Source organism: Elephas maximus, chromosome 19 (assembly GCF_024166365.1).
Source record: "Elephas maximus indicus isolate mEleMax1 chromosome 19, mEleMax1 primary haplotype, whole genome shotgun sequence".
In the NCBI taxonomy this organism is placed as follows: domain Eukaryota; kingdom Metazoa; phylum Chordata; class Mammalia; order Proboscidea; family Elephantidae; genus Elephas; species Elephas maximus.
The window spans coordinates 71,395,026-71,418,688 of record NC_064837.1 but is presented as its reverse complement, the minus strand read 5'-3'; the positions used below and the strand labels follow the sequence as shown (position 1 = coordinate 71,418,688).

General features: G+C 61.1%; 2 protein-coding genes across 2 annotated transcripts; one reads left to right on the top strand and one right to left on the bottom strand.

Annotated features, from left to right (window-relative positions):
* The first annotated feature begins 1,084 nt into the window (after positions 1 to 1,084).
* Positions 1,085 to 11,038, top strand: FAAP100 (FA core complex associated protein 100). Its single transcript, XM_049860797.1, has 9 exons — positions 1,085 to 1,321; positions 1,407 to 1,525; positions 2,433 to 3,373; positions 4,321 to 4,477; positions 5,031 to 5,803; positions 6,096 to 6,232; positions 7,417 to 7,533; positions 9,826 to 9,912; positions 10,771 to 11,038. Exons 1-9 carry the CDS (start codon positions 1,157 to 1,159, stop codon positions 10,900 to 10,902), a joined length of 2,628 nt encoding a protein of 875 aa, XP_049716754.1. The 5' UTR covers positions 1,085 to 1,156; the 3' UTR covers positions 10,903 to 11,038.
* A 1,562-nt stretch (positions 11,039 to 12,600) lies between these two features.
* FSCN2 (fascin actin-bundling protein 2, retinal) lies at positions 12,601 to 22,805 on the bottom strand. The gene is made up of 5 exons (XM_049860607.1): positions 21,836 to 22,805; positions 16,350 to 16,506; positions 15,749 to 15,870; positions 14,401 to 14,568; positions 12,601 to 14,280 (listed from the first exon to the last, which is right to left on the bottom strand). Exons 1-5 carry the CDS (start codon positions 22,659 to 22,661, stop codon positions 14,075 to 14,077), a joined length of 1,479 nt encoding a protein of 492 aa, XP_049716564.1. The 5' UTR covers positions 22,662 to 22,805; the 3' UTR covers positions 12,601 to 14,074.
* Between the last annotated feature and the right edge of the window lie 858 nt (positions 22,806 to 23,663).

Here is a 23,663-nt window from a genome sequence, read left to right as displayed (position 1 = left end):
AGGAAGGGGTAATGTGGGTGGGGAAATAAGAGCTGCTTTTTTTAGAGGAGTGTGGTCTCCCTGGCCCTCTGCTCCTGCCCCAGCAGCAAGGGCAACACCGGGAGAGCAGAGGTCCAAACCACAAACTGCAAATGCACTGTGGGTCTGTGTCCCACCCTGCCTCCAGACAAGCCAATGGCTGGCTGGCTATCAACCCGGCTGGGGTGGGGGCTGGGTGGCTTTCAGTTTGTAGTGGTAGAATTGACCTTTTTCCGTGAAAGGAAGCTCTTGGCCTCTGGTCAGCACCGTATCCAAAACCTGTGCCCCCCTTCTGGCTGTAGTCTTTGGGGGAAGTCGTGAGGCGCGCCCCGTGGACCAGGGGAGGTGTCTTGCCTGGCTTCGCCCTCACCCCTAGACTCATTCGGTCATCGGCTTAACCTGTTTACTGTCCTCTGGCCCCAAGGTGAGTAACCCTGTGCCTTATTCTTGTCCACATTGCCCGGCCCGAGCCTCCTCTGCTGCAGACAGCAGTGCTTAGGCTAAGGGACTGGGTGTCCCGGGGATGAGGAAGAGACCCACCGAGGCTGGGAGCGCTCACTCCCCTCCTCCGGGCGTGGCCAGCTGCTTCCCAAGACCCCAGGAAACGGAGACCTCCACTCTAAGACGCCAGCTCTAAGGGCGCGTACGGACGGAGCAAGCCGGTTCCGGGCCAGGAGGGCGCCTCCGCGGAGGGCGGCGGGCACGGACCGCAGGCCAGTGTTATGCTCAAAATAAGGTGACCCCTTTACTAAGTCACTGTGCGTCCACTGGCTTTGCCGAAGCGGCGCGACCTCCTAGTCTCTTGGCTGGAGTCGTCATTTCTGCGGGTCCGGGGCACGCCACGCCCCCGGGACCCGCCTCCAGACCAGGCCACGCCTCGGACCCGCCTCCAGGTCAGACCACGCCCTCGACCCGGGACCTGTCACGCCCCCCGGGACGCACCGCTCCTCCGGGCCACGCCCCGTGCACGCGCCAAGCTCTCCGGACGCCGGACTCGCCCCCGCCCACGCAGCTCCGCTTTACGGCACAGGTGGCGTCGTGGGCGACCGTAAAGCGCAGCCGCCGTGCCCCCAGGCCGGACTGTGGGGCGTGCGCCCGGCCGCCCGGTCTCACCATCCTCTCCTGCCGCGGGCACAGGATGGCTGGCGCCGCGCCGCGGGTCGACTGCCTAGCGGGCTTCCGCTGTTCGACCGGGGGCCTGGCGGCGGGCCGGCCGTGCGTGCTGGCCCTCGGCGCGGAGGTCTTCCTGTCCACCGGGAGCGAGCTCGTCTACGTCTATGACAGGGAGGCCCGGCGGCCGAGAGTGAGCGGGGTGCCCGGAGCGGGGGGCGAGAAGGAGGGGGTTTGGCGGTGCAAACACCAGCCTGACGCCGCCCGCCCACCTCCAGGCGGTCTACGAGTTTCCCGGGCAGGTGTGGCATCTGGAGCTGCTGACCCCCCGCCGGGCGCTCTGTGTCCTGTGCGCCCGGAAAGGCGTCTACTGCGCCCCGCTGGACACTCCGAGCAGGTGAGGCGCGGGGCCTGCTGCCCAGGCAGATGCCGCTCGCGGTGTCCCAGGTGGTGCTCCACGGGCCAGGGCTGTCATGGCCTCCGTGCGTCCTGATCTCGGACATCACCCATCCCGCACCCCATTCTCTTCACCCTGGTTCTGTCCCTCAGCATTTAAGTGGTCATCACTCGGGAAAGGGGCTCCGGGCGGCTCCAGCTCTGGGCGCCATCTGTGCCCTATGTGGAGGGGCCCCTCCTGTGTGGCCCAGGGCCGCTGCACCTTCTCCCAAAGTCTCTGCTTGCAGAACGCTTAGTGACTGGGGTTTTGGCAGCCGTGAGGGGTGGAGATGCAGCAGGGCCCTGCGCATTTGGTGTTCCTGGGCTATGTCTCCTCGCGGTAACTCATTTTGGAGCTGTGTTTCTAGAAGGGGGAGGGGCTCCAAAGAGGGTCCCTTTTGTGGTTGGTGGCACCAGCAAAAGTGCCGTGAACCGTGGGCCAGTGTTTAGGGGGCTATCAGCAGCCCCATGTCTGTAGGAAGGAACTATCGGCCTCCCCCAGTCGCCAGTGCAGAGCTAGGCAGTGCACCTGGCTCGTGACATAAAGAGGCAGTAGAAGGACGGGACACGTGGCCTCAGAGTCAGATACTTCTCTGCACTGAGAATTTCTTGTCCAAACCCTGTTTCTGGAGCTTGCCCACCTGGTCTTTCTGCTTTGTGTGTCTTTGGTGGTCGGTGCTAGGCAGGTAAGAAGCAGCCTGGCAGCAGCTGGGAGTTGGCTCCTTCAAGGGGCTGTGACGGTGCCACTGCAGGGACCCTGAAGAGGGCTCCCTGTGAAGACCCCAGACACGAAGTGATCGCGACAGCTGTTGCTGAGGAAGTATGTGGATCCCTCTTGCCTGTCCTGACTGAGGTTCTCTATCCTGAAGGTCAGTAAGCCAGGCCAATGGTGCCAGCAAGGATGATGCGCCCCCTTCTGGTGTGATCCCCGTGGGCCCAGACGCCTGCATCCTCCCTGATGCTGCACTTTGCGCTTTCACCCTGCTCGACAACATGCTTGTCACCGTGGCACAGGGCCCAGCTACGTGGAAGATCCAACTGTTCAAGCGGCCATGCCTAGGGCAGGACCTGAGGCCAGCAGCCCAGATTGGCGAGGTGGTGTTTCCTACCGGTGCTCCCCTGGCTGGGGGCCCTGAGGAACCTCCAGCCCCCCACTTCTTCCCAGTGCTCTGCTATGTGTCCCCACCAAACTCCAGGGCCCCTCACAGTCGCCTCCAGGGCCCTGGGGGCTTCACGCTGCAGGGGATCCTCTTTGGTCTGCTCTTTGGGGCTGACGCTGCCCTCCTGGAGTCACCTGTGGTCCTCTGCGGCTTCCCTGACGGCCAGCTCTGCTGTGTGGTCATCAAGACACTGGTCAACTCATGGGCAGCCCCTGGGGACCCGAGGGCCCTGGTTAGGATCCTCCACCACTTAGAAGAGCCCATTGTCTTCATTGGAGCCTTGAGAACAGAGCCTTGGGCCCCAGAGGCTGTGGGGCAGGAGCTGCCGGGCAAGGACACACATGCCGACTGCCTGGTGGCCCTTGGCCACCATGGCCGGACACTGGCCATCAAGGCCATCGAGGATGAGGTGGGGAATCTGGTGCCAGAGCTGCGGGAGTACCGCCTCCCAGGGCCTATGCTGTGCGCTGCCTGTGGTGGGGGTGGCCGCATCTACCACAGCACCCCCTGGGACCTCTGTGTTGTGGACCTGGCCCAGGGCATTGCTCCCGAGGGTGCCATGCAGCCTGGCCTGCCCCCCATTCTGTGTCCAGCTGGCCTGAGTATTTGCAGCGTTGTGGCCCTATCGGTGTCACCCGGGATTGCCAAAGGTATGCATCGCCAGCTAGACTGCAGATCTCACCCGGGAGGACAGCATAGTCTGTCCCCACCTTGCCCTCCTCCCACGTCTGAGAGCTGCCAGCTCATCCTCTCGCAGGCCCCATGGCTCCAGCCCCAGGAGGTCGTGGGTAGTGCCTGCCAAGTAGTGTGTATGCGTTCGGCCATGGGGTTGGGACAGGAGAGGTGTGCACCCCACCTGGGCTGGGGATTCCTGTGTGAACCCAGAGGGTTTCAGTGCTGGGGGAAAGAAGGAACAGAGCGCCCTACCTTTATGTATTCCCCACTAAAATGGCTGTGAGTACACCTGTGAGAAGCTACGTGGCAGAAGCCAGGCGGTCACGGGAGGGCAGAAATGGAAGTGGCTGGAGCTGGCTGGGCCGTGTGAACTGATGCCCACAAGCAGCTGTGGGGCCAGTGGCAACAGCTTCTCAGGGACGGGCGTGAACGTCTGCCTGGCTCTGTCCAGTTAGGGTCTGAGGGGGTTGAGGCTGGGAAGCAACCTTGTGTGTCCCCGAGAGCCCCTTTGTAGTCCCAGAGCTGGAAAAGGAGGCAGGATGTTACTGGTGACAGCCGGACTTCCAGAAAGGTCCAGGGAGAGCAGGAGTAGAGCAGGGCTAGGCAGTGGAGCACCTGGGAACCACACCTCTGGAAAGACCAGTTCTGTGAGGCACCCAGAGGTGTGGCCCACCCAAAGTGGGACCTTGTTTACCTTTTCTGTCCTACCCCATATGAGAGGCCTGGTGCTATTGTGGTGTGCCGCTGTGCTGTGGACAGGGCTGTGGGGACTTGAATGAGATAACCTGCAGAGACTCTGCCCAGGGCATCTCACAGCCCCCCACCCGGGGTCTGCTGTTCCTCACTGACTGGGCTTGGCCCTTCACTAACACGCTGCCCTCGACTCCCTGCCCACTCACCAGCCCCTCCTATCCCCCCTCAGAGGACACCGAGCTCCTGGTCCTGTCCGCCAGAGGCCGCTTGATGGCCTGCAACTTGGCCCTGGACCCCACGGCGGCCTGCCCAGCCAGGATGACAGCAGCTCAAGCTGGCCGGAAGATCAAGGACCTGCTCTCGGGCATAGGCAGCATCTCTGAAAGGTGAGCACCTGGCAGGCCTCAGCAGAGACTGGCACCTTGCTGGCAACACTGGTCTGCGTCTAGGCCGCAGCTCTGCCTCTGGCTCCCTGTCAGGGGCCCTGACACCACTCTGCTCGGGGAGTGGCCCACCAAGTTCAGCCGACTCACTGGGGAACCAGGAAGACAGGGACCCCACCCCTTTCACAGACAGGGCCTCTGCCCTTACCCATTCTCTGGTCCTGAGAGCGAGGGGCCAAAAGCTCCAGGTTCCATGTGATTAAGGGTGTTTCACAGGTGCCTGGGCCTCCTGGCTACCCTGCAGATCACCATGAAGAGAAGGGCCAGTCGGGCACAGCTGTGAGGTGGGGTAGGCAACATGAGGCCAATCCACCAGAGGCAGCCCTGAGCGGCATGGCGCACCTGCCCCACAGACAGGTGTCACCTTGATCCCATCCCCTCCGCTGCCTGGAGGGGGCTGCCACTGGGGTCGGCATGCCGTCACGGACAGGTACCGTGCCCCTTTCCTGGCCCTGGTGGGTTCCTTGCTCATCAGTGCTGACCTGTTCTCCCCCAGGGTGTTCTCTCTGAAGAAAGCAGTTGACCAGCGGAACCAGGCCCTGATGTGCCTCCACGAGGCCCTGGATGTGAGCTGTGCCTTGCTGTCCCACCAGAGCAGCCCTAAGCCCATCGCGTGCAGCATCACCACCACCTGGAGCCGCCAGGGCCTATGCAATGAACTGATGGCCACCTGCCAGCTGGTGAACCGTGGCACTCACAGCCTCGGCCCTGGCTGGGCCTGGTGCATCCAGGTGGTTGCTAGCGCCCGCGCCTTCGAGCTGGATGCGGCTGGCACCACCACCACCTACACGGTTCCGGTGCAGCAGCTGGCCCCTGGAGCCCAGCGTGAGGTGACGCTGTCTCTGGGCTTCGGCGAGGATGGCGTGCCTGAGCTGCCCGTGACCATCTCCTGCGCGCTCTTCTACAGCCTCAGAGAGGTCATGGGTGGGGCACTCACCCCCCTAGGCGCCACAGAGGACCCCCTCTGCCAGGCGCTCCCCCTAGACCTGCTACCCACACGGGACGGTATCTGCCTGCCCCTGGGCATGCACACCGTGGGCCTTTTGCAGTGCCTCCGCTTTCCTGGCTTGGCTGTGCCCGGCACACAGGCAGCCCGCCTCACCATGCTGCCCACTGACCCTGTGGACACCTTCCTAAGAGCCTGCCACCAGCAGGGCAGTGTGCTGGTGGGACCTGCCACCCTTCGGGCCAAGTACCTGTCCCCGTCTGTGGCCTCCATTCAGGTGTCAACGGAGCTGCTGAGGGCCGCTCTGGACGATGCGTGCACAGGTGGGTTGCACACCTGGGCCCAGAGGAAGCCTGAGCCCCGGACGCAGTCACCCTCCCCTCCCCCAAGCCCTGGTCCCTGTTGGGGGTCTCCCAGCGATTGCCCTGCTCTGCAGCGCTCTCCTAGACCCATATGTTGAGGCACGACTCCCGGACAGGAGTAGATGTGTACTGGGGGCTCAGGCGACCCCTTCTCTGGGCCGGTTACCAAGCACCTCACTGTGGGGCAGCCAGGTGCTCTCCTGCCAGGTGCCTGCACGTAGGGCCTGCTGATGCTCACAGGCACCCTCTGCAGGTGTACCCCTGTGCTGTGCCACCCTATGGTGGTTGCTGGCCGAGAATGCTGCCGTGGACGTCTTGAGGGCCCGAGCGCTGTCGTCTGTGCAAGGAGTGACCCCTGACGGCGTCAACATCCTCCTCACAGTCCACGAGGCAAGTAGGAGTCTGTCCAGCTGCTCTGGGGTCCAGCAGGTTGTACACCAGGTTCCTGGGCCTGCAGTGGTGGCGTCCCAGAGCTTGAAGAAAGCTATCAGCGGTGCAGAACCGCTTGGCACTGGGGCGGGTTGTGGTCAGTCCTGGCCTCTTTGCCAGGTCCCAGGGCTGGGGTGGCTGTTGAGGGGCCAGAGGCAGCAGTGGTGGCATAGTGCTCAGGGTTTTTGTGAGGGTGGGATGCTCTGCAGGTGTTCCCTGATGCAGTCCTCGCTGTCCTCCCTGTCCCTCCTGGAACCTCGGCTGCACCTGCGGAGCCAGAGATGCTGACAGGCATGGCTGGGAGGCCACCCAGTGTGCATGCTGTACCCTCAGGGTCTGTGCTTGCAGCTCCAGGAGCCACCAGGGTCTTCCCTGCAAGATCTCTGGCTTCGGACCTCATCAGAAGCCGTGTACCAGGGCCTCCTCAGAGGAGGCATCCTGCCACTAACACGGGGGGATGCTCTCAGTCCCCAGCCCTCCCTCAAGTGTCTCCTCCTTACACACGCCTCCATACTGTGGTGCTTCTGGACCCAGCTGGCCACGGGCCTGCATCCACAGGCCCTCAGGTGCAACAACCAGGTGCTGCCAGAGCAGCCAGGCGGCCGGGACTATCCCCGAGGAGCACTGCTGGGCCAGACCAGCTGGCATCTAGGACTGGGATGTCCCTGGCCCGTGGTGCTGGGACCTGGCCCTGCAGGCAGGCAGGGGTGGGTGTTCCAGTACCCTAGGAGGCACTGTCTAGGGAGGGCCAGCCAGAAAGTCTCTCGGCCTCTCTCTGCTGGGCCCGTCCTTCAAAGCAGACCCCCAAGGCAGCACCCGCAGGTCACAGTCAACTTCCTGTGCCCAGCCTGGCCCGGCTCTGCATCCAAAGGGGACCCGGGATGCTAAATGGATGTGGGGCAGGGTCTCCTGGGAGATGTGGTGCCAGTAGCCACTTTATTCCTCGGGTGGGCAGTAGGTCTGCTTCTGGCCCTAGCGTATGAGTCCTGCGTCCTTGGGTGGGCTGTTCAGAGTGAGCAGACTTTTTCCCTCAGTGGCTGGCGAGCCCCAGGTGGGGCTGATGTTACGTAGGACCCAGGCTTAAGGCCCATCTGCACTGAGCCGTGAGAGCTGGGGCAGCCATGAGCCTCCTGCCCGTGTTACAGGTGGCCGTGACCGACCTGTGCCCTGAAGGCCCCATTCAGGCCGTGGAGATCCAGGTGGAGAGCACCTCCCTAGCCAACATGTGCCGGGCACACCAGGCAGTCATCAGCCGGATCCAGGTAGGCAGCATTAGCTGGGCTCCTCACTGGCGGCAACCACACTCAGGTGCAGGAGACCCCCTCTCCAGCTCCCTTCTGCTCCCACATGTGCCTCTCTGGAGCTGAGCTCCGAGTAGGTGGGCCTGCTGCATCTCCCCAGGCTGGCAGATGCCCATCTGTCCACCCATGTATCCTGCAGAGGTGCCCACAGCTGCAAGGGCTGGGTGAGCTGGGCGGTGGTTTCACTCCCCGCTTCAATCCCTGGCCAGGCAGAGACCATGCCCTGAGTCAGCCACAGGTGCAGGTCGTAGGATGTGGCACCTCCAGCTCTGAGCCTCCTGTCTTTGCCAGGAAGGCAGGAGGAAGCAGCTGGCCAGTTCCCAGCTCCTAGGGAAGGTGGCTTTCTGCAGGCCCAGGAGTGGGCTGCTCCGAGCACTGTGCCCAAGCAAGGAACACTGGAATAAAAACCTCTAGGATTTCCTTTTACGTATATTCAGAATCATCGAAAGGTCAGCAGTTCAAACCCACCAGGCGCTCCTTGGAAACTCTATGGGGCAGTTCTACTCTGTCCTATAGGGTCGCTATGAGTCGGAGTCGACTCGACAGCATTGGTTTGGGTTTGGTTTGGTTGGTTTATATTCATAATCAGTACGCGTGGAAGCAGCAGTCAAGAAATTAAACACTGAAGTGCATTGGGGCAGTGGTTTTGGTTTTTTTAGGGTAGTGCGTTGGGCAAATCTGCTACAAAAGACTTCTGTAACGTGTTAAAATGCTAAGACGTCGCTTTGCAGACTAAGGCGCACCTGACCCAAGCCATGTGTTTTCAGTCGCCTCGTGTGCTGTGGGAACCCTGGTGGCACAGTGGTTAAGCACTTGTCTGCTAACAAAAAAGGTCAGCAGTTCTAACCCACCAGCTGTTCACAGAAAGGTGAGGCTGTCTGTTTCCGTAAAGATGACAGCCTTGGAAACCCCATGGGGTAGTCCTACTCTGCCCTGCAGGGTCTTTGTAAGTCAGAATTGACTCAACGGTAGCAGGTTTGGTTTTATTTTGATGATATACGTGCAAAAGCTGGACAGTAAGTAAGGAAGACTGAAGAAGAATTTACACTTTTGAGTTAAGATGTTAGTGAAGAATGTTGACTATACCATAGCTTGTCAGGAGAATGCACAAGTCTGTCTTGGAAGAAGTACAGCTAGAAAGCTCCTTAGAAGCAAAGATGGAGAAATCACATCTCAAATACTTGGAACATGTTGTCAGGAGGGGTCAGTCCCTGGAGAAGGACGTCATACTTGGTAAAGCAGAAGGTCAGCGGAAAAGAGGAAGATCCTCAACAGATAGATTGACACAGTGGCTGCCAACAACGCACTCAAGTATAATGACAACTGTGAGGACGGCACAGGCCTGGGCAGTGCTTTGTTCTGTTGTATGTGGGTTCACTGTGAGCCCTCACTGACCGGGTGGCATTTAACAACAACAACAGGTTAAAATTGGCTTGGTGCCCCGCCTGCTCTCCAGCAAGATGTGGCCTTGGCCCTTGAAGTGGGTTCTGGAGAAGCTGCCATTAGTGCATGACCCCAGGCCCCGCCAGGCACCCTGAGCCTGAGAACCTGCCGTCTGTTCCACCCAGCCCTTCTCCAGGTGTGCCCACGTGCCTGTGGACAGCCCTAGGGCAGCCCGGAGTGGGCAGCAGGTGCCATCTCAGAATGCAGAGTGGCAGCCCCAGTGACCAGGGCCGTGCACAGTGGAGCCCAGGGCTCATGCCCAGGGTGGGGATCCACTGCCAGGGCCTCCAGCTGGTGGGTGGTCTTGGGGCTCCCCATCAGGAAGATGCTGCTCACCAGAGACCCCACCTCTGAGAGTGGTTCCCCCCGAAAGGACCTGTGGTTTCACACGTTGTGGGGCCAGGGATGTCTGGGAGGCGGGGTAGTGGGAAGCCAGGCCTTCAGGGAGGAACATGCTGGCACGATGTGGTCTCTGTGAGGTGTCCTGAGACGCCAGTCCCCGTGGCCCCAGTGAGGGGGTGACCACAGCTGGGAGACCAGGGTGTTTGCAGGGACCTGGCTGGGCTGAGCCAAGTGGGTGAGCAAAGGGGCATCATGGCGACCTGAGTCAGGACCTGGCTGGGGCAGGAGTGGCAAGCATTGGCCTGAAGCCAAGGGCAGGAAGAGGGGAAGCTTGAACCCGAGTGTGAAGCAGCAGTGGTGGGGGGCAGGGTCGGAAGGAAAACCAAGGGAGGGGTCCTGCCTCTGCGAAGGGTATGGGGCAGATGCCAGGAACCCCCCTCGCCTTCCTAATGCCCTCTGTGTCCCCAGACGATGGTGGTGGAGCAGGCTGCCCGGGGCTCCAGCCCGCCTGACTTGCACACGCAGTGCCTGCACCAGATTCACGCCAACTACGAGGTGAGTCCTGCTAGGCCCCCGGGCAATGAGGACCACCAGGACCCCTACCCCCCACCCCCGGGGCAATGAGGACCACCAGGACCCCTACCCCCCACCCCCAGGCAATGAGGACCACCAGGACCCCTACCCCCCACCCCCAGGCAATAAGGACCACCAGGACCCCTACCCCCCACCCACTGGCAGCGAGTACCACCAGGACCCCCTACCCCCCACCCACAGGCAGTGAGGACGACCAGGGCCACCTACCCCCCGACCCATGGGCAGCAAAGACCATCAGGACCCCACCCCCACCCACCGGGCAGCGAGGGCCACCTACCCCCCCATCCACTGGGTGGCGAGGGCCACCAGGACCACCTACTCCCTACTCACTGGACAGTGAGGACCACCAGGGCCACCCCAGCCACCTCTGGGCACAGCACACACTGGCACTGCCTAGTCCTCATGCAAGAGATGGGAGTTGGCTCAACTCCCCTGACCCAAGGATGGCAGATAGGGCAGGTCAGGGCCCCCTCTGGCTGGGCCAGTGCCAGCAAGAAGGGAGCAAGCCCTTGTCTCCACCATAGCTGTGAGGCCCCCAGCAGTAGTCAGAGGCACCTCAGGGCACCCTGCTCCTGCCACTCTATCCCCACATGGCTCACCTGCTGTCCTACCTTGTCTGGACTCTTCCTGCCACCTGGAGGTGTGGTCTCCTAGTCAGCCCATCCCTTCCAGCTCCTGAGGTCGAGCGCATGTCCCTCACTAGACTTGACACACTTTAAGGTCACAGACAAGAGTCCCCAGCAGGATTTGCATATGGGGTGTCCCTATTGGAGGTGCAGCCCTGGCAGCGCGCCCTCACCTGCCACCCGCCTACCGCAGGCACTGCTGAGGGAGGTGCAAGCCCTGCGTGACCGGCTGTCCCTGGAGGACGAGGCCAGCTCCCGCGCCACCGCTGAGCAGCTCCTGCAGGTGTACCAGCAGCTGCGCAGCCCCAGCCTCGTCCTCCTTTGACCACAGGTGTGCCCCACCCGCACTCCCGGGCCTGCTTTGGTCCTTGACAGTGGGCAGCGCCCTGGGGCCTTTGCAGAGAAAGAGCCAGAACAAAAAGGCTGTTTTCCTGGCCCAGGTGCTGGCCCTGGTGTGAGCTACCTCAGGGGTCTTTGCCTTCGGTCTGAGCAACAGAGCACAGCCCTCATCGCCCACTGGGCCCTGCCCACCCAGCTCACATGGCCCTCACTGTCCACTGGGGCCCCACTCGCCCACATGGCCCTTTCCGCCCCGGGGGCCCCTGCTCCCACTCCCACGTGGCCTTCATCCACTGGGGCCCCGCCTGCCCACATGGCCCTCACTGTCCACTGGCGCCCCGCCTACACTGCAGCATGCTCCTCCTTTAGTCCGCCCACCACTCTGGAGAGTGCAATGCAATGCAAACCAGCCCCCTAGCTTTTCAGCGCCCTGTCACCCTCCCTCTCTCCCAGCAGCTGCCTTTGCATGGGATGTCACTGCTGGCATAGCCCTCGAGATTGGTGCTGAATCAAAACCTCCCCTTCGTGAAGGAGCTACAGTGCCCGCGCCCAGGACACAGTGTTGTGGGCCCTTGGAGGCCGAGAGAGGCGGGCTGGTTGTGACTTATCCTCCTCTCTGCTGCTCTGGCCTGCAGGATTTCCCCACACTTGTCCGCCTGTCTGCGGCCTCCCTCGAGCCACAGCCCTGCTCTCTGTGGCTCCTGGGGTCCCTGGGAGGTGCTCCTGTGACTGAAGCACAAAGACCAGGGAGTCCTCACAGTGCCCAGTTCTGTCAGTGGGCTCTGGGCCACCCCAGGCCACAGCATTCCACAACCAAGTGCCTCTTGGGGCTGGTCCCTAGCACTGTGTGGTGGCACCCCAGGGCCACCGGGGGTGGGGACTGTGGCCCAGGGACACCCACGCTCTGCCTTCTCTCTTCTGGTGCTGGTGTTGCATTGTTTCAGAGGGATAGGAGGGGTGGGCATCTGCGGGTCTCCACTGGCTGGTCCCCCTGCTGTAAGCAGCACCCTCCGGGCGTGTTTTGCAGCCATACAAGAACTTCTGTTTGAGGATCTCCAGGCATGACTGGTTTTTTCACTCTCCAACATCCGTCCTTGGAAACCCTGGTGGTGTAGTGATTAAGTGCTGCGGCTGCTAACCAAAGGGCCGGCAGTTCGAATCCGATAGGCACTCGTTGGAAACTCTATGGGGCAGTTCTACTCTGTCCTATAGGGTCGCTATGAGTCGGAATCAACTTGACTTCACTGGGTTTGGTTTTTGGGTTTTTCTTCGGTCCCTGGGGCGTCCCAGGGTCACATGGAGCCGACCCCTCTGCACTCTCCTTCAGTAGCTGACCCCTGCAAGGGGTCTCGGTGCTTGGGGTGCTCTGTGGACAGGGCCCCTCGAGCCCAGACTGTCCTGTGGTCGATGGTCACCAGGGAGGACAGTACACCCTCCCCCTCCAGAGGTGCTTCAGGTCCAGGGTCTCCCTCAGAAACCTGTCTGCCCTTGCTCCTCAGACCTGCCCACGGCCTCACTCACCAGCACAGGCTGCATAGGGTCCCCAGCCACCCACAGGGCTCACCTACTTGGGTCCCCACGGGGGCCAGCAGGACACAAGGCCTGTGAGCCAGAAGACTGTTCCCCAGGCGCTCTTCCCCCCCGCCCCGCCCCCACAAACTCCTGTCTGTCCCATGTGCCCCCACGGCCTTTCCCCTCCAAGAGACTTCACTGCACTTTTACAGCTGTCTGGGCTTGCAGGAGGGGGCGTCCCCCACCCACCATTTCCACAGAATAGGGGGTGTTGTGGGGGACAAGGGTGCCCCCACTTTCTCTGTACTGGCCGCACTCCAGGCCTGGTGCTGTGGAGGCGGCCAGGGCTCCCAGCTCCACTTATTCAAGTGTCCGAGGCCAAGGGCACTGTCTAGCCAGGATCAGTGAGACCCTGTCCTTGAGGTCCCACGAAGCGGGCAAGCCGGCAGGGGTCCCTGGCAACACATCCCTGCAGGTGGGCCCCAGCCTGCCCGCCCCTCGTAACATGCTTGCCCAGCCGGCCGCCACCAGGGGCAAGGCGGGAAGGGGCCACGAGGACTCCGCTCCCCGCCCGGCGCACGCGACCCTTGGCCACCTCGGGCGAAAGAAGCCGCCGAGCTAGCGCCGGCCGCCAAGGGGCCCAGCCCTCTTACTGTACCTGTGGGGAGGGGACAGCATCCGCCCCTCTCCCAGGACCTGCTTTGCACCCTGACACACACCCCTTCCTTTCCTAAAACATCCTCATTCCTGGATGACCCTCCCCCCGCTTCTGTCCACCCTGCCTTTCTGACTCAAAGGTGGCGCTGGTGATGCCATCACTTGCCTTCGGAGCATCAGAGGGTGGGACCCGCGGGGAGGGGTCAGGCTCCCAGCAAGGGCAGGGGTTCCTGTCTCGGGTGAAGTCGCCTGTGTTCGTGCCCAGCGTGACCCTTCTGCTGGGCGCACCCTTACCCCTATCCTCACCCCCAACCTCAGGGCCAGGCAGATCCCATCTCTGAAGGCGTGGGTCACCTGCGCTTCCACAAGGCATCCTCCTGCCCAGGGGTCCTGGTGCTGGCTGACGAGGCGGGGAGCTGTGGGGCCCCTCTGTCCAGGCACCAGCAGGGGTGCCGCCATGTTCCCGGTCCCAGCCAGCGGGCAGGGGTGGCAAGGAGGACATGGGTTCCCCGAGGGCAGGGAGGGGCTGTGAAGGGCCCTCTCCCCAAGACCAGGCCACACCGGCGCGGGTGGGGGGGTGGTTTCCATCCAGCACCTCCAGAACGCCCTAAGATCCTGCCCCTGGGGGGAGGGAGCAGCTCCATAAAACACGCGGACCCCGAGGACCGCCTAACCGGCTTTGCCCTGCCGGCCGGGGCCTTTCACGGAGGTGCCCTGCTGGGTGGGCAGCGGTCTTCCCCCTCGGTTTCCAGGGACTGTGAGCCAAGGAGTGGCGCAAGGGTAGTCCCAGAGCAGTGGCTGCTCCGGACAGGGGTGGTTTGGCTGGACGTCCACCCCCCGCGCCGTCCCTCGGGATTCCTGGGGGTCCTTCTCGGGGAGGGCTCCGCGCAGAGCAAGTGCTGACCCGCCCGCCCCAGCAGCGCCACGGAGCCCACGAGCGGCTGCGACACAGACACAGTTTAATGGGCGATGGGGCGCGGCCAGCGGCCTCAGTACTCCCAGAGCGCGACCCCCGCAGGCACGTCGGCATCGGCGCGCAGCAGCCCCGAGGCGCCGCCGCGCAGGTACTTGCCGCTCCGGGCGCGGATGGCCAGGCGGCCGCGCTCGCGAAACTCGAAGAGAAAGTCCTCGGCGCGCTCGCCGTCGCTGCGCACGCTGCCGTGGCTGCCCGTGTTCCAGAACCCGCCCCCGCGGCCTGCGGGCAGGGCGGCACGAGCGCGTCGGCCGGGTCCCACAACCCGACCCGCCTGGTCCCCAGCTCTGACCCCCACCCGGCGCCTCGACCCACACCCGCCTGCGTCCCCGCCGCCTGCACCTCGGATCTGGTAGGCGCCGTCGCTGAAGCTCAGGTGGAAGACGTCGTAAACCGAGCGGTTGGAGTCCAGCTGGTTGGAGCCTCGGCGGTGGCAGACGAAGCCGTCCAGGCCCCGCAACACCAGGATGGGTCGGTTGATGAGTTTAAGGGTGAATTCCTCGTCCTCGCCTGGGGGGACAGGGCAGTGGTGTCACTAGGGGGGTGCAGACCGCACCCAGTGACACTGTCAGAGGGGTGACACCAAAATGACTGCCTGTGAAATTTTTGTGCAGTGTTTCAGCAGAAATTTATCATTTTTTTAATAAAAACATCCCTGTAGTTTTTTTAGTTAAAATATTCTTTGTAAGCCTCCTTGCCCCCTGATTTCAAGAGCCATTGGCTGGCCTGGCAAGCAGGACTGCTGCCCCACGCAGCACTTGGGTGGGCAGGGTGGAGACCCAGTCTCTGAACTCTTGTCAGGTGCCCTTACTACCCAATTACAATGATGCCTAGAATCATGTTTTGTCTGCACACGGTATAAACGTGCACTGGTTGCCGCCGGTATTTTTATAGCCAATGGTTTTGTGAAATTTTCTGGTGTTTTAGCTCCAATATTGTGGTAATTAGTATTTGTGGAACCAGTTCCTGGAGAAGAAGAGGAAGACCCTCAACCAGATGGATTGATTCAGTGGCTGCAACAGTGGGCTCAGACATAGCAATGATTGTGAGGATGGAGCAGGACCGGGCAGTGTCTCACTCTGCTGTACATAGGGTCACTAGGAGTCAGAACTGCCTCGACAGCACCTGACAACAACAAGTACTTGGGAAGCTGCAGCAACAACTTTTTTGAGACTGAAGTAGTAATTAAAGGAAAAGAAGGCGTGATACACGAGAATTACGATTTATGAGTGACATCAGTACAAAAATCAATGCTAAGGATTCTGTGTGGCCTGGTACAGGAGGAGGTCCTTGAGGAGGTGACACCAACCCTAGTGACACCATTGGACAGGGCACTGCTGAGGGCACTGCAGGGCCTGGCCAGTGAGGCAGGGACGAGGCTCCCAGGAGGTATCACAGGCCCTGACTCAACCGCTGAGTGTGTAGACCCAGAGCTTCCATTTCCCTATCAGTGGCCCAGGTGGTGAGGCCACCACACCTGGGTCTCATTCCCCAGTGTGAGGGGAGACAGGGATGTTCTTGAGGTTTAGTTGCCCCCTGATTTCAAGAGCCACTGCCTGACCTAGCAAGTGAGACAGCTGCTGCCCCACACGGCATTCGGGTGTAAAGGGGTGGAGACTCAGGTCTCTGAGCAGCCCTTGTCAGTGCGCGAAGACCCCAGCCCCCCAGGCAGACAGGGAGTGCTTCTCACCCACAAAGTCGCTGATGGCAGCCAGCTGTCCATTCTTCTTCATGCACACATAGCGCCCGTTGCTAGCCTTGAGTGCCACCCGCCGGCCACGCCACTCCATCTCAAACATGGTGTTGGCAGAACTGGAAGGGGCAGGGCAAGGTAGACTCAGAGGGGCAGGAGGTAGGGAGTGTAGGGTCTGGCCCCCCACCACCACCCCGTGTTCCCGGCACCCCACACCACCCCAAGGGGAGGGATAGGCACCTCCCTTCCAGTGACATTCCTACCATCACTAGGAGCTGCCTGCCTGCCCCGTACCCCAGTGAGCATTCTTCCCTGGCTGAGCTGCTGCAATGGTCTTCATGGACTTTAACCCTGAGCCTAGAGCCTTCCCCACCCTGCCCCACACCAAGCTGTCCCTTCCACCTCCACCCCAGCATGAGCAAAGGGGAAGGGACTGAGTAGTGACGATGGCGGAGGTGGGAGAAGCGATGATGGAGGTTGAGGCGGTGGTGGAAGTGATAAAGAGGAGGTAGAGGTGATGGTAAAGGTGGTGCTGGAGGAATCGGTGGAGGTGACAGAGATGGAGGTGGTGATAGTGGAGGAGTGATGGGGCTCTCACACTTGTGTGCCTGTGGCCTGGATGCCCCCATGGGTGACCAGGGTCCAGTAGCCCCCTGTGCTGGAATAGAAGGTGCACTTCTTTGTCTCCCGGTCAATTTGCATCAGGAAGGTCTCATGGTCCAATTCTTCATCCTGATTGGCTGAGACATTGACCCCTGGAGGGAGGAAATGGGGAAGCCCCTCACTCTTCTCCCTGAGGGGTAGGGAGGCTTGCTCTTGGGGCACCCCCAAAGATAGAAGGGCCTCATCTGGAACCCTCTGGACTTGAGAAGATGTGGAAGGCCCTCTCAGATGGTGTGGGGACATACTGTGAATCCCACACACACTGCCACCTTGGGGGTCCTTGACCCCCCCCACAGCAGCCCTTTCCGTGCCAGCAAATCCCCACTCTGCTAATCAGCAGGTAATCTGCTTCCCCCTACCCCCCAGACCTGGGATTTACAACCGGCCTCTATTTATACCTCGCCTTAAGCCGATAGGTGGGCACAGCGGGGTCTCTGTCCTTCCCAAGCCAAGGCTCAGGACACAGCCAGAGCCTAGAGACTGCCCCTGGGCACCAGTCAGAAGCCAGTGCTCTGTCACCTCCGACCTCCCTGCTTACACATGATGGACCCCAGGAACCCTGGGGCTCTGCCTGCTTCTGGGGGTCATCTATGCCTGGGGTGGGGCAGCAGGCAGGCACTGGGCACCCCCCCAACATTTGCCCATAATCGTGTCCCTGTTTCTGTGGCAACCCTCTAGCCTGAGTCAGGGGCAGACCACAGAGCCCCCATGCAGACCTGGTGCCGTGTGAGGAGAGGTGGAGGGCCAGGCAGGCAGAGCCCCACAAGGGCCTGAGAGCCATGGTGGTCAGCCCTGCCCCAAGGGGAGCAGGGTGCCAGGCAGGGACCCTCAGCAGAGAGGCTGGGACCAGCTCCCAAAGACGTCTCCCTCCAGTGCTCCCCCCTGGTTGCCTCCCCACCGGTGACACTGACCACTGCTCAGATTCAGTGATCCAGCCGTGTGCCCGTTGGAAGGCGAGCCAGCATTTACCGCTAACCCCACTGGCAGCCAGCAAGTGCTGCACTGAGTGAGCCCCTCCACGCCCCGGCACATTCTGGTCCAGCATTCCACAGTAGACACAGCAGCCCTACCACATGTCCATGGCCCCTCGCCATCGCCAGGGAGGACGCTGCTGACATCTCCCCAGCATCACTCATGTACTTCTGTCTCCAGACAGGACGCTGTCCTGGGGCCACCCTCTTCACTCAGCCATGTGCTCCTGGGACATCAACCTTGTGGGGGAGGGGGTTTGGGAATCCCCATTAGTCCCTACAAACCTCTGTTTCCCACTCCCTGGCCAGGGACTGGCTGAGCAGCAGGTGTGTGGCTCAGTTCTGGCCAATGGGAATGAAGGGATGTCTGCTGGGCTTTATGGAGAAAATTTTCTTAGCTCCTAAGAAGATATAGGAGCCCTGGTGGTGCAGTGGTTAAGAGCTATGACTGCTAACCAAGCGGTTGGCCATTCGAATCCACCAGCTGCTCCTTGGAAACCCTATGGGGTGATTCCAACTCTGTGCTATGAATCAGAATCTACTCAATGGCAATGGGTTTTGTTTTGGTTTGAGAAGACCCAGTGCCCGTTTTCCCTTTGTACTTTCTACCTGTCTGGATGTGAGGCCTGGAACAGTAACAGTCTTCTTATGACCATGAGGGTGACAGCTCGAGGGCAGAGCTGACCCAGGAAAGTGGCAGCTCAACAAGGAGAAAGCAAGAAGGGCCTTGGGAACACCACTGAACTGGTGCTGGAGTCCTGCCTGGGACCCTGCCACCCCATGACGTCCAGGCTCCCTGTTACAGGAGATCATCAACGCCCTAATATGTGAGCCAGTTGGCAGCCACTTTTTTGTGACTTGCAGCAGTAAATACTCTGACTGAATACTGCCCGTCAGCACTACCACAGCAGCCAGGGCTGATAGGGCAGCCAAAAAAGTGATTGACAGAAGAAAAACAGCCAACGTGGGGACTCAGGCAGGCTCAGGGGCCGCCCAGCCAGGAAGATGGCCCAAGCCCAAGCACTGACACAGTGCCACTCTACAGATGCTGGGCAGGGACACAGCTGGGTCAGGACCCACCGCTCCAGCTGCCTTGGAGTATAGGGGTGCATTCCTCCATCTTCCGCCAGGACTGACAGCCCACATCCTGCTTCCTTGCATTGCTGGTTGTAAGGTCAAAATCCAAAATGCCTAGGGGCTGGGTCCTATGCCCTCAGCCTTATTACAAGGGAAGCAAGGAGGCAGGTGCTTGGCGCTCCCAGCCTCTAAAGTAGGAAAAGGAATCTGCTGAGGAGAGGATTCCCTCATCAAAGGAAGAGGTTCAGACTCAGGCTGGTCATAAAGAATGAAAAACAGTTCCTGCAGCCACCATCTCTACCACCACCATCACCACCTATCACCACCATCGCCACCACCATCATCACCACCACCACCACGACCGTCACCACTACCATCAGCACCACTGTCACCACCACCACCCTCACCACCACCTTCACCACAACCATCATCACCACCACCACCACTGTCAAGACCATCACCACCACCATCACCACCACCACCACCACCACCATCACCATCACCACCACCATCACTACCATCATCACCATCACCACCACTGTCAAGACCATCACCACCACCATCACTACCACCATCACCACCACCACCATCACCATCACCACCATCATCGCTACTACCACCATCACCACCACCATCACTACCATCATCACCATCACCACCACTGTCAAGACCATCACCACCACCATCACCACCACCATCACTACCACCATCACCACCACCACCACCACCATCATCACCATCACCACCATCATCGCTACTACCACCATCACCACCACCATCACTACCATCATCACCATCACCACCACTGTCAAGACCATCACCACCACCATCACTACCACCATCACCGCCACCACCACCACCATCATCACCATCACCACCATCATCGCTACTACCACCATCACCACCACCATCACTACCATCATCACCATCACCACCACTGTCAAGACCATCACCACCACCATCACCACCACCACCACCACCATCATCACCACCACCACCATCATCGCTACTACCACCATCACCACCACCATCACTACCATCATCACCATCACCACCACTGTCAAGACCATCACCACCACCATCACTACCACCATCACCGCCACCACCACCACCATCATCACCATCACCACCATCATCGCTACTACCACCATCACCACCACCATCACTACCATCATCACCATCACCACCACTGTCAAGACCATCACCACCACCATCACCACCACCACCACCACCATCATCACCATCACCACCATCATCGCTACTACCACCATCACCACCACCATCACTACCATCATCACCATCACCACCACTGTCAAGACCATCACCACCACCATCACTACCACCATCACCACCACCACCACCACCATCATCACCATCACCACCATCATCACCATCATCACCACCACCACCACCACTGTCAAGACCATCACCACCACCATCACCACCACCATCACTACCACTGTCACCATCACCACCACCGCCACCACCATCACCACTACCATCAGCACCACTACCACCATGACCATCACCACTACCATCAGCACCACTGTCACCGCCACCACCCTCACCACCACCCTCACCACAACCACCATCACTACCACCACCACTGTCAACACCATCACCACCACCACCATCACCACCATCATCACCATCACCATCATCACTACCACCACCATCACCACCACCACCACCGTCAACACCATCACCACCATCATTGTCACCATCACCACTGTCGTCACCATCACCATCATCGTGACCATCACCACTGTCATTGCCACCATCACCTCCACCACCACCACCATTATCACCACCACCATCACCACCATCATCACCACCATCAGCATCATCACCACCATCAGCACCATCACCACCACCACACCCATGGTTATCCCCACTATCCCCAATATCATCACCATTACCTCTACCACCATCTCCACCACTCCACTGCTATCATCCCCATCGTTATCCCCATTATTATCACCAGAACCATGACTGCCACTGCTACCACCACTACAACCATCACTGCTGCCATGAATCTCCTCCACAGCCCTGTATGTTCACCATCTCCTCTGACTCACAGCAAGTCTGTGGGGCCGGAAGAGCCTTACACTACCATTGCCCCTGTTTCACTGATAACCAGCTAAGCCTTGATGTACAAGGAGGCCTGCCCTAGGCCAACTGTGGTGTGGCCAGACCTGTGATGGACAGGACCATGGCTGTCTGCCCGCCATGGTGCCCAGGACCTGGCAGCAGGCCTGGACAGCAAGTGCTCACCAGATATCTGTTCAAGGCACATTGAACACCAGGCCCGTTGTTCCTATAGCCACAGTCAGGCCTGTCCTCTCAGGTGCTTGGGGCTGGGCCAGCCTTCCCAGGGTGGAACTGTGAGTGACAGTGTGAGGGTGAGGTGCCCAAGGAGGCTGGATGGTAGAATGCCCTCAGCCTCCCTTGGCCTGCAGTGGACACGCGGAGCTTCTCCTTGGCTGATGGGGCTGGCCCAGGGAAGGCCCGAGTGGAGGGGGCTCCACGCACCAGACTCTCTTCCCTGCTCCCCTCAACCCCTCCTGCCCTTAGACTCAGACCCCACTGGGGCTCGTGGAGCTGGCAGCCCTCATGGGGACTTGCCGTGGGTGCTGGCCTTGGCAGGGGCACGCCCCCCAGCTCTGGGCCACCTCATACCCTGGGCTTCCTTGCAGGAGGGGGGAACTACTCACCTTCCCATTAGGGGTTCTAAAGGGATGTCACATGAAGGGTCCACCAACCACACGAGGGGGTGGCCAGTGACTGGCAAGTCTAGGCCTTACCCCTGAGCCAGGCCACACCCATGGGAGGGAGCCAGCATCCTCCCACCCAGGGGGCTATTGTCCACCTGGGCTGGAGAGGACCCCACTACTCACTCTATGAGGGTTCCCATGGGTGCGGCATGCCCTGCTCCCCTCCCTCCCCCATTTCCTTGAAAGACCAAAAAGTGGAGGGTTGGGGCCAAGTGGGGCACCTCAGTGCTGGGGTGAGGCCCCACTACCCACTCTGCCCACTCAGGCCTACACTGCCTTGTCAGGAACTCAGTGGCTGACCTGTGGGCCCAGCACTCGAGGGAGACATTCCCTGGATGTCGAGACAAGCACCCAGAGAAGGGCCACCAGCCTCGAGGCCCCCCCACACTGTGTGCAGCCACACTTGTGCTCCCCCACAGGCACAGATATGATACACATGTATCCCCACCCACACGGACACAGACACACATGTCCCCACCCACTTGGCTACACAGAGCCATATGGACACACACGCATCCCACATACACAGACATATGCGCACACAGACAATCCCACAGAGTCCATGGCAGCTGGCTCGGTGGGCACCACGCCCTGATCACCTTGCCGCACAGACACGTAGCGGTGGTTGGCGGCCACAAGCACCACCTGTGGGTGGCTCTCCTCCAGGTCGAACAGCTCGTCCTTGCTGGGCCGAAGATTGCGGCCAGCCCTGAGGGTACCTGCAGGGCCCATGGGCGCCAGGTAGCGGCCATCGCAGTCCTTGAAAGCCAGCTTGCCAGCCTTGAACTCGAGCGTGTAGCGGGCACGGGCCTCGGGCTCCCAGACGAGGCAGCCATCACTGCGCAGGTAGCGGCTGTCACAGGCACGGAGGCAGTACTGGCGGTTCTGGAAGGTGAGCATGACAAGCGCGTCCACGCCCCATGGTGTGTTGCTGTCTGCCGCCATCTCCTCCTCCTGGGGGCACAGGTGTACGTAGCGCCGCCGGCTCACGCTCAGCAGGTGGGCCTGTGGGTGGATGGCCAGGTGCACCGTCCACAGCTCGGCAGAGGAGATGGCAGTGGCGAAGCAGGACAGCCGGTCCTCCGTGCCGCCGAAGAAGCGGCCGTGCGGCTCCGACTGCAGCGCCCAGCGCCCATCGGGCTGCGGCCGCACCAGGAAGCAGCAGTCACGGCTGGGCCACTCAGCCTCACAGGACACACGCCCGTCCTCCTCGGCTGCCAGATAGCGGCCCAGGTGGCTGCTGCGGAACAGCACCGCCGAGCTGTGCCCGGGGTCTGGCTCCAGCACCCAGATCTGCTTCCGCTTGAGGCTGGGCGCCGAGGCATTGACCTTAAAGCCAAAGCTCTCTGCCGTCAGGTAGCGGTCTTCGTCGTTGACGAGGCCAAACTGGATCTTCAGCACCTGGTGGAGCCCATTGGTCGGCATCTTCTCGCCTGGGCTCAGGAGGGGCTGTGACACTGGCCTTGGCGTTCACGGCCCCCCCGAGGCCCGGCTCCACTAGGCTGGCCTGCCGCCCCCAGGCCCGGCCGTCATGGGCTCACTCCCACGCCGCTCTGCCCTGGCCCTGGCCTTGGCTCTTACATGGCCAGCAGGCAGCAGAGGGCGGGTGAGGAGGCGGATCCGAGGGTGGCCGCTTAGGAGCTGCCACCGCCTTTAATTACCCCCGGCTTGGATTTCAGCCACTCCCAGCCGCCCGGTGGCCGGAGGCCCACAGCCCGCAGGCTGGAGGGCCGGCGCACTGGCTGCAGGCGCTGACCACCACCTCCCGTCTCCACCACGCCCCCAGCACAGGCCCCAGCCTGCCACGCAGCCGCACCTTTCAACCTCTCCCCTTCCCCCCATCTCCAAGCTCCTGACCCCCGAAGCCCTGCAGTCTTTCCTGAAGGAAGAGCTGCCCGTGGAAAACTTGCAGCACAGCCGCAACCCGATCACAGCCCTGCACTGCGGTGGCCGCCAGCTCACTCCTTCCTCGGGGGATCCAGTTACTGGGTCTCTGATTCCTGCCGCCAGGAGCTGGGAAGGCCCCACCCCAGGGGCTGCAGCCCACAGCACCCCCTGGCCTCCAGCCCACAGCCCTGGAGACGGACATCCCCCAGTGGCCCCTGGGACAGCAGCAGGCAGGATATCCAGGCCAGTGAGAGGGCCAAGACCGGGCACCTGACTCCATGGTACCTGGAGCCTGTGCCAGGGTGCGTCCACACTCAGGCACTGGCCCTGGGTCAAAGCCCTCTGGTTGGACAAGGCATTGTGTCCAGCGGAGATGCCCACTTCATGCAGGAGTGGGAAGGTGGCAGGAGGTGATTGTGGGGCCTGTGGCTGGCATGCACAGGGCAGACAGATGTTAGCCCAAGTGGCTCAGGCCTTCGGCCAGGGCTCTGAGGACAAAGGTTCTGCCTCCCAGCTGACTCTCATGTGTCTGAAGCAAGT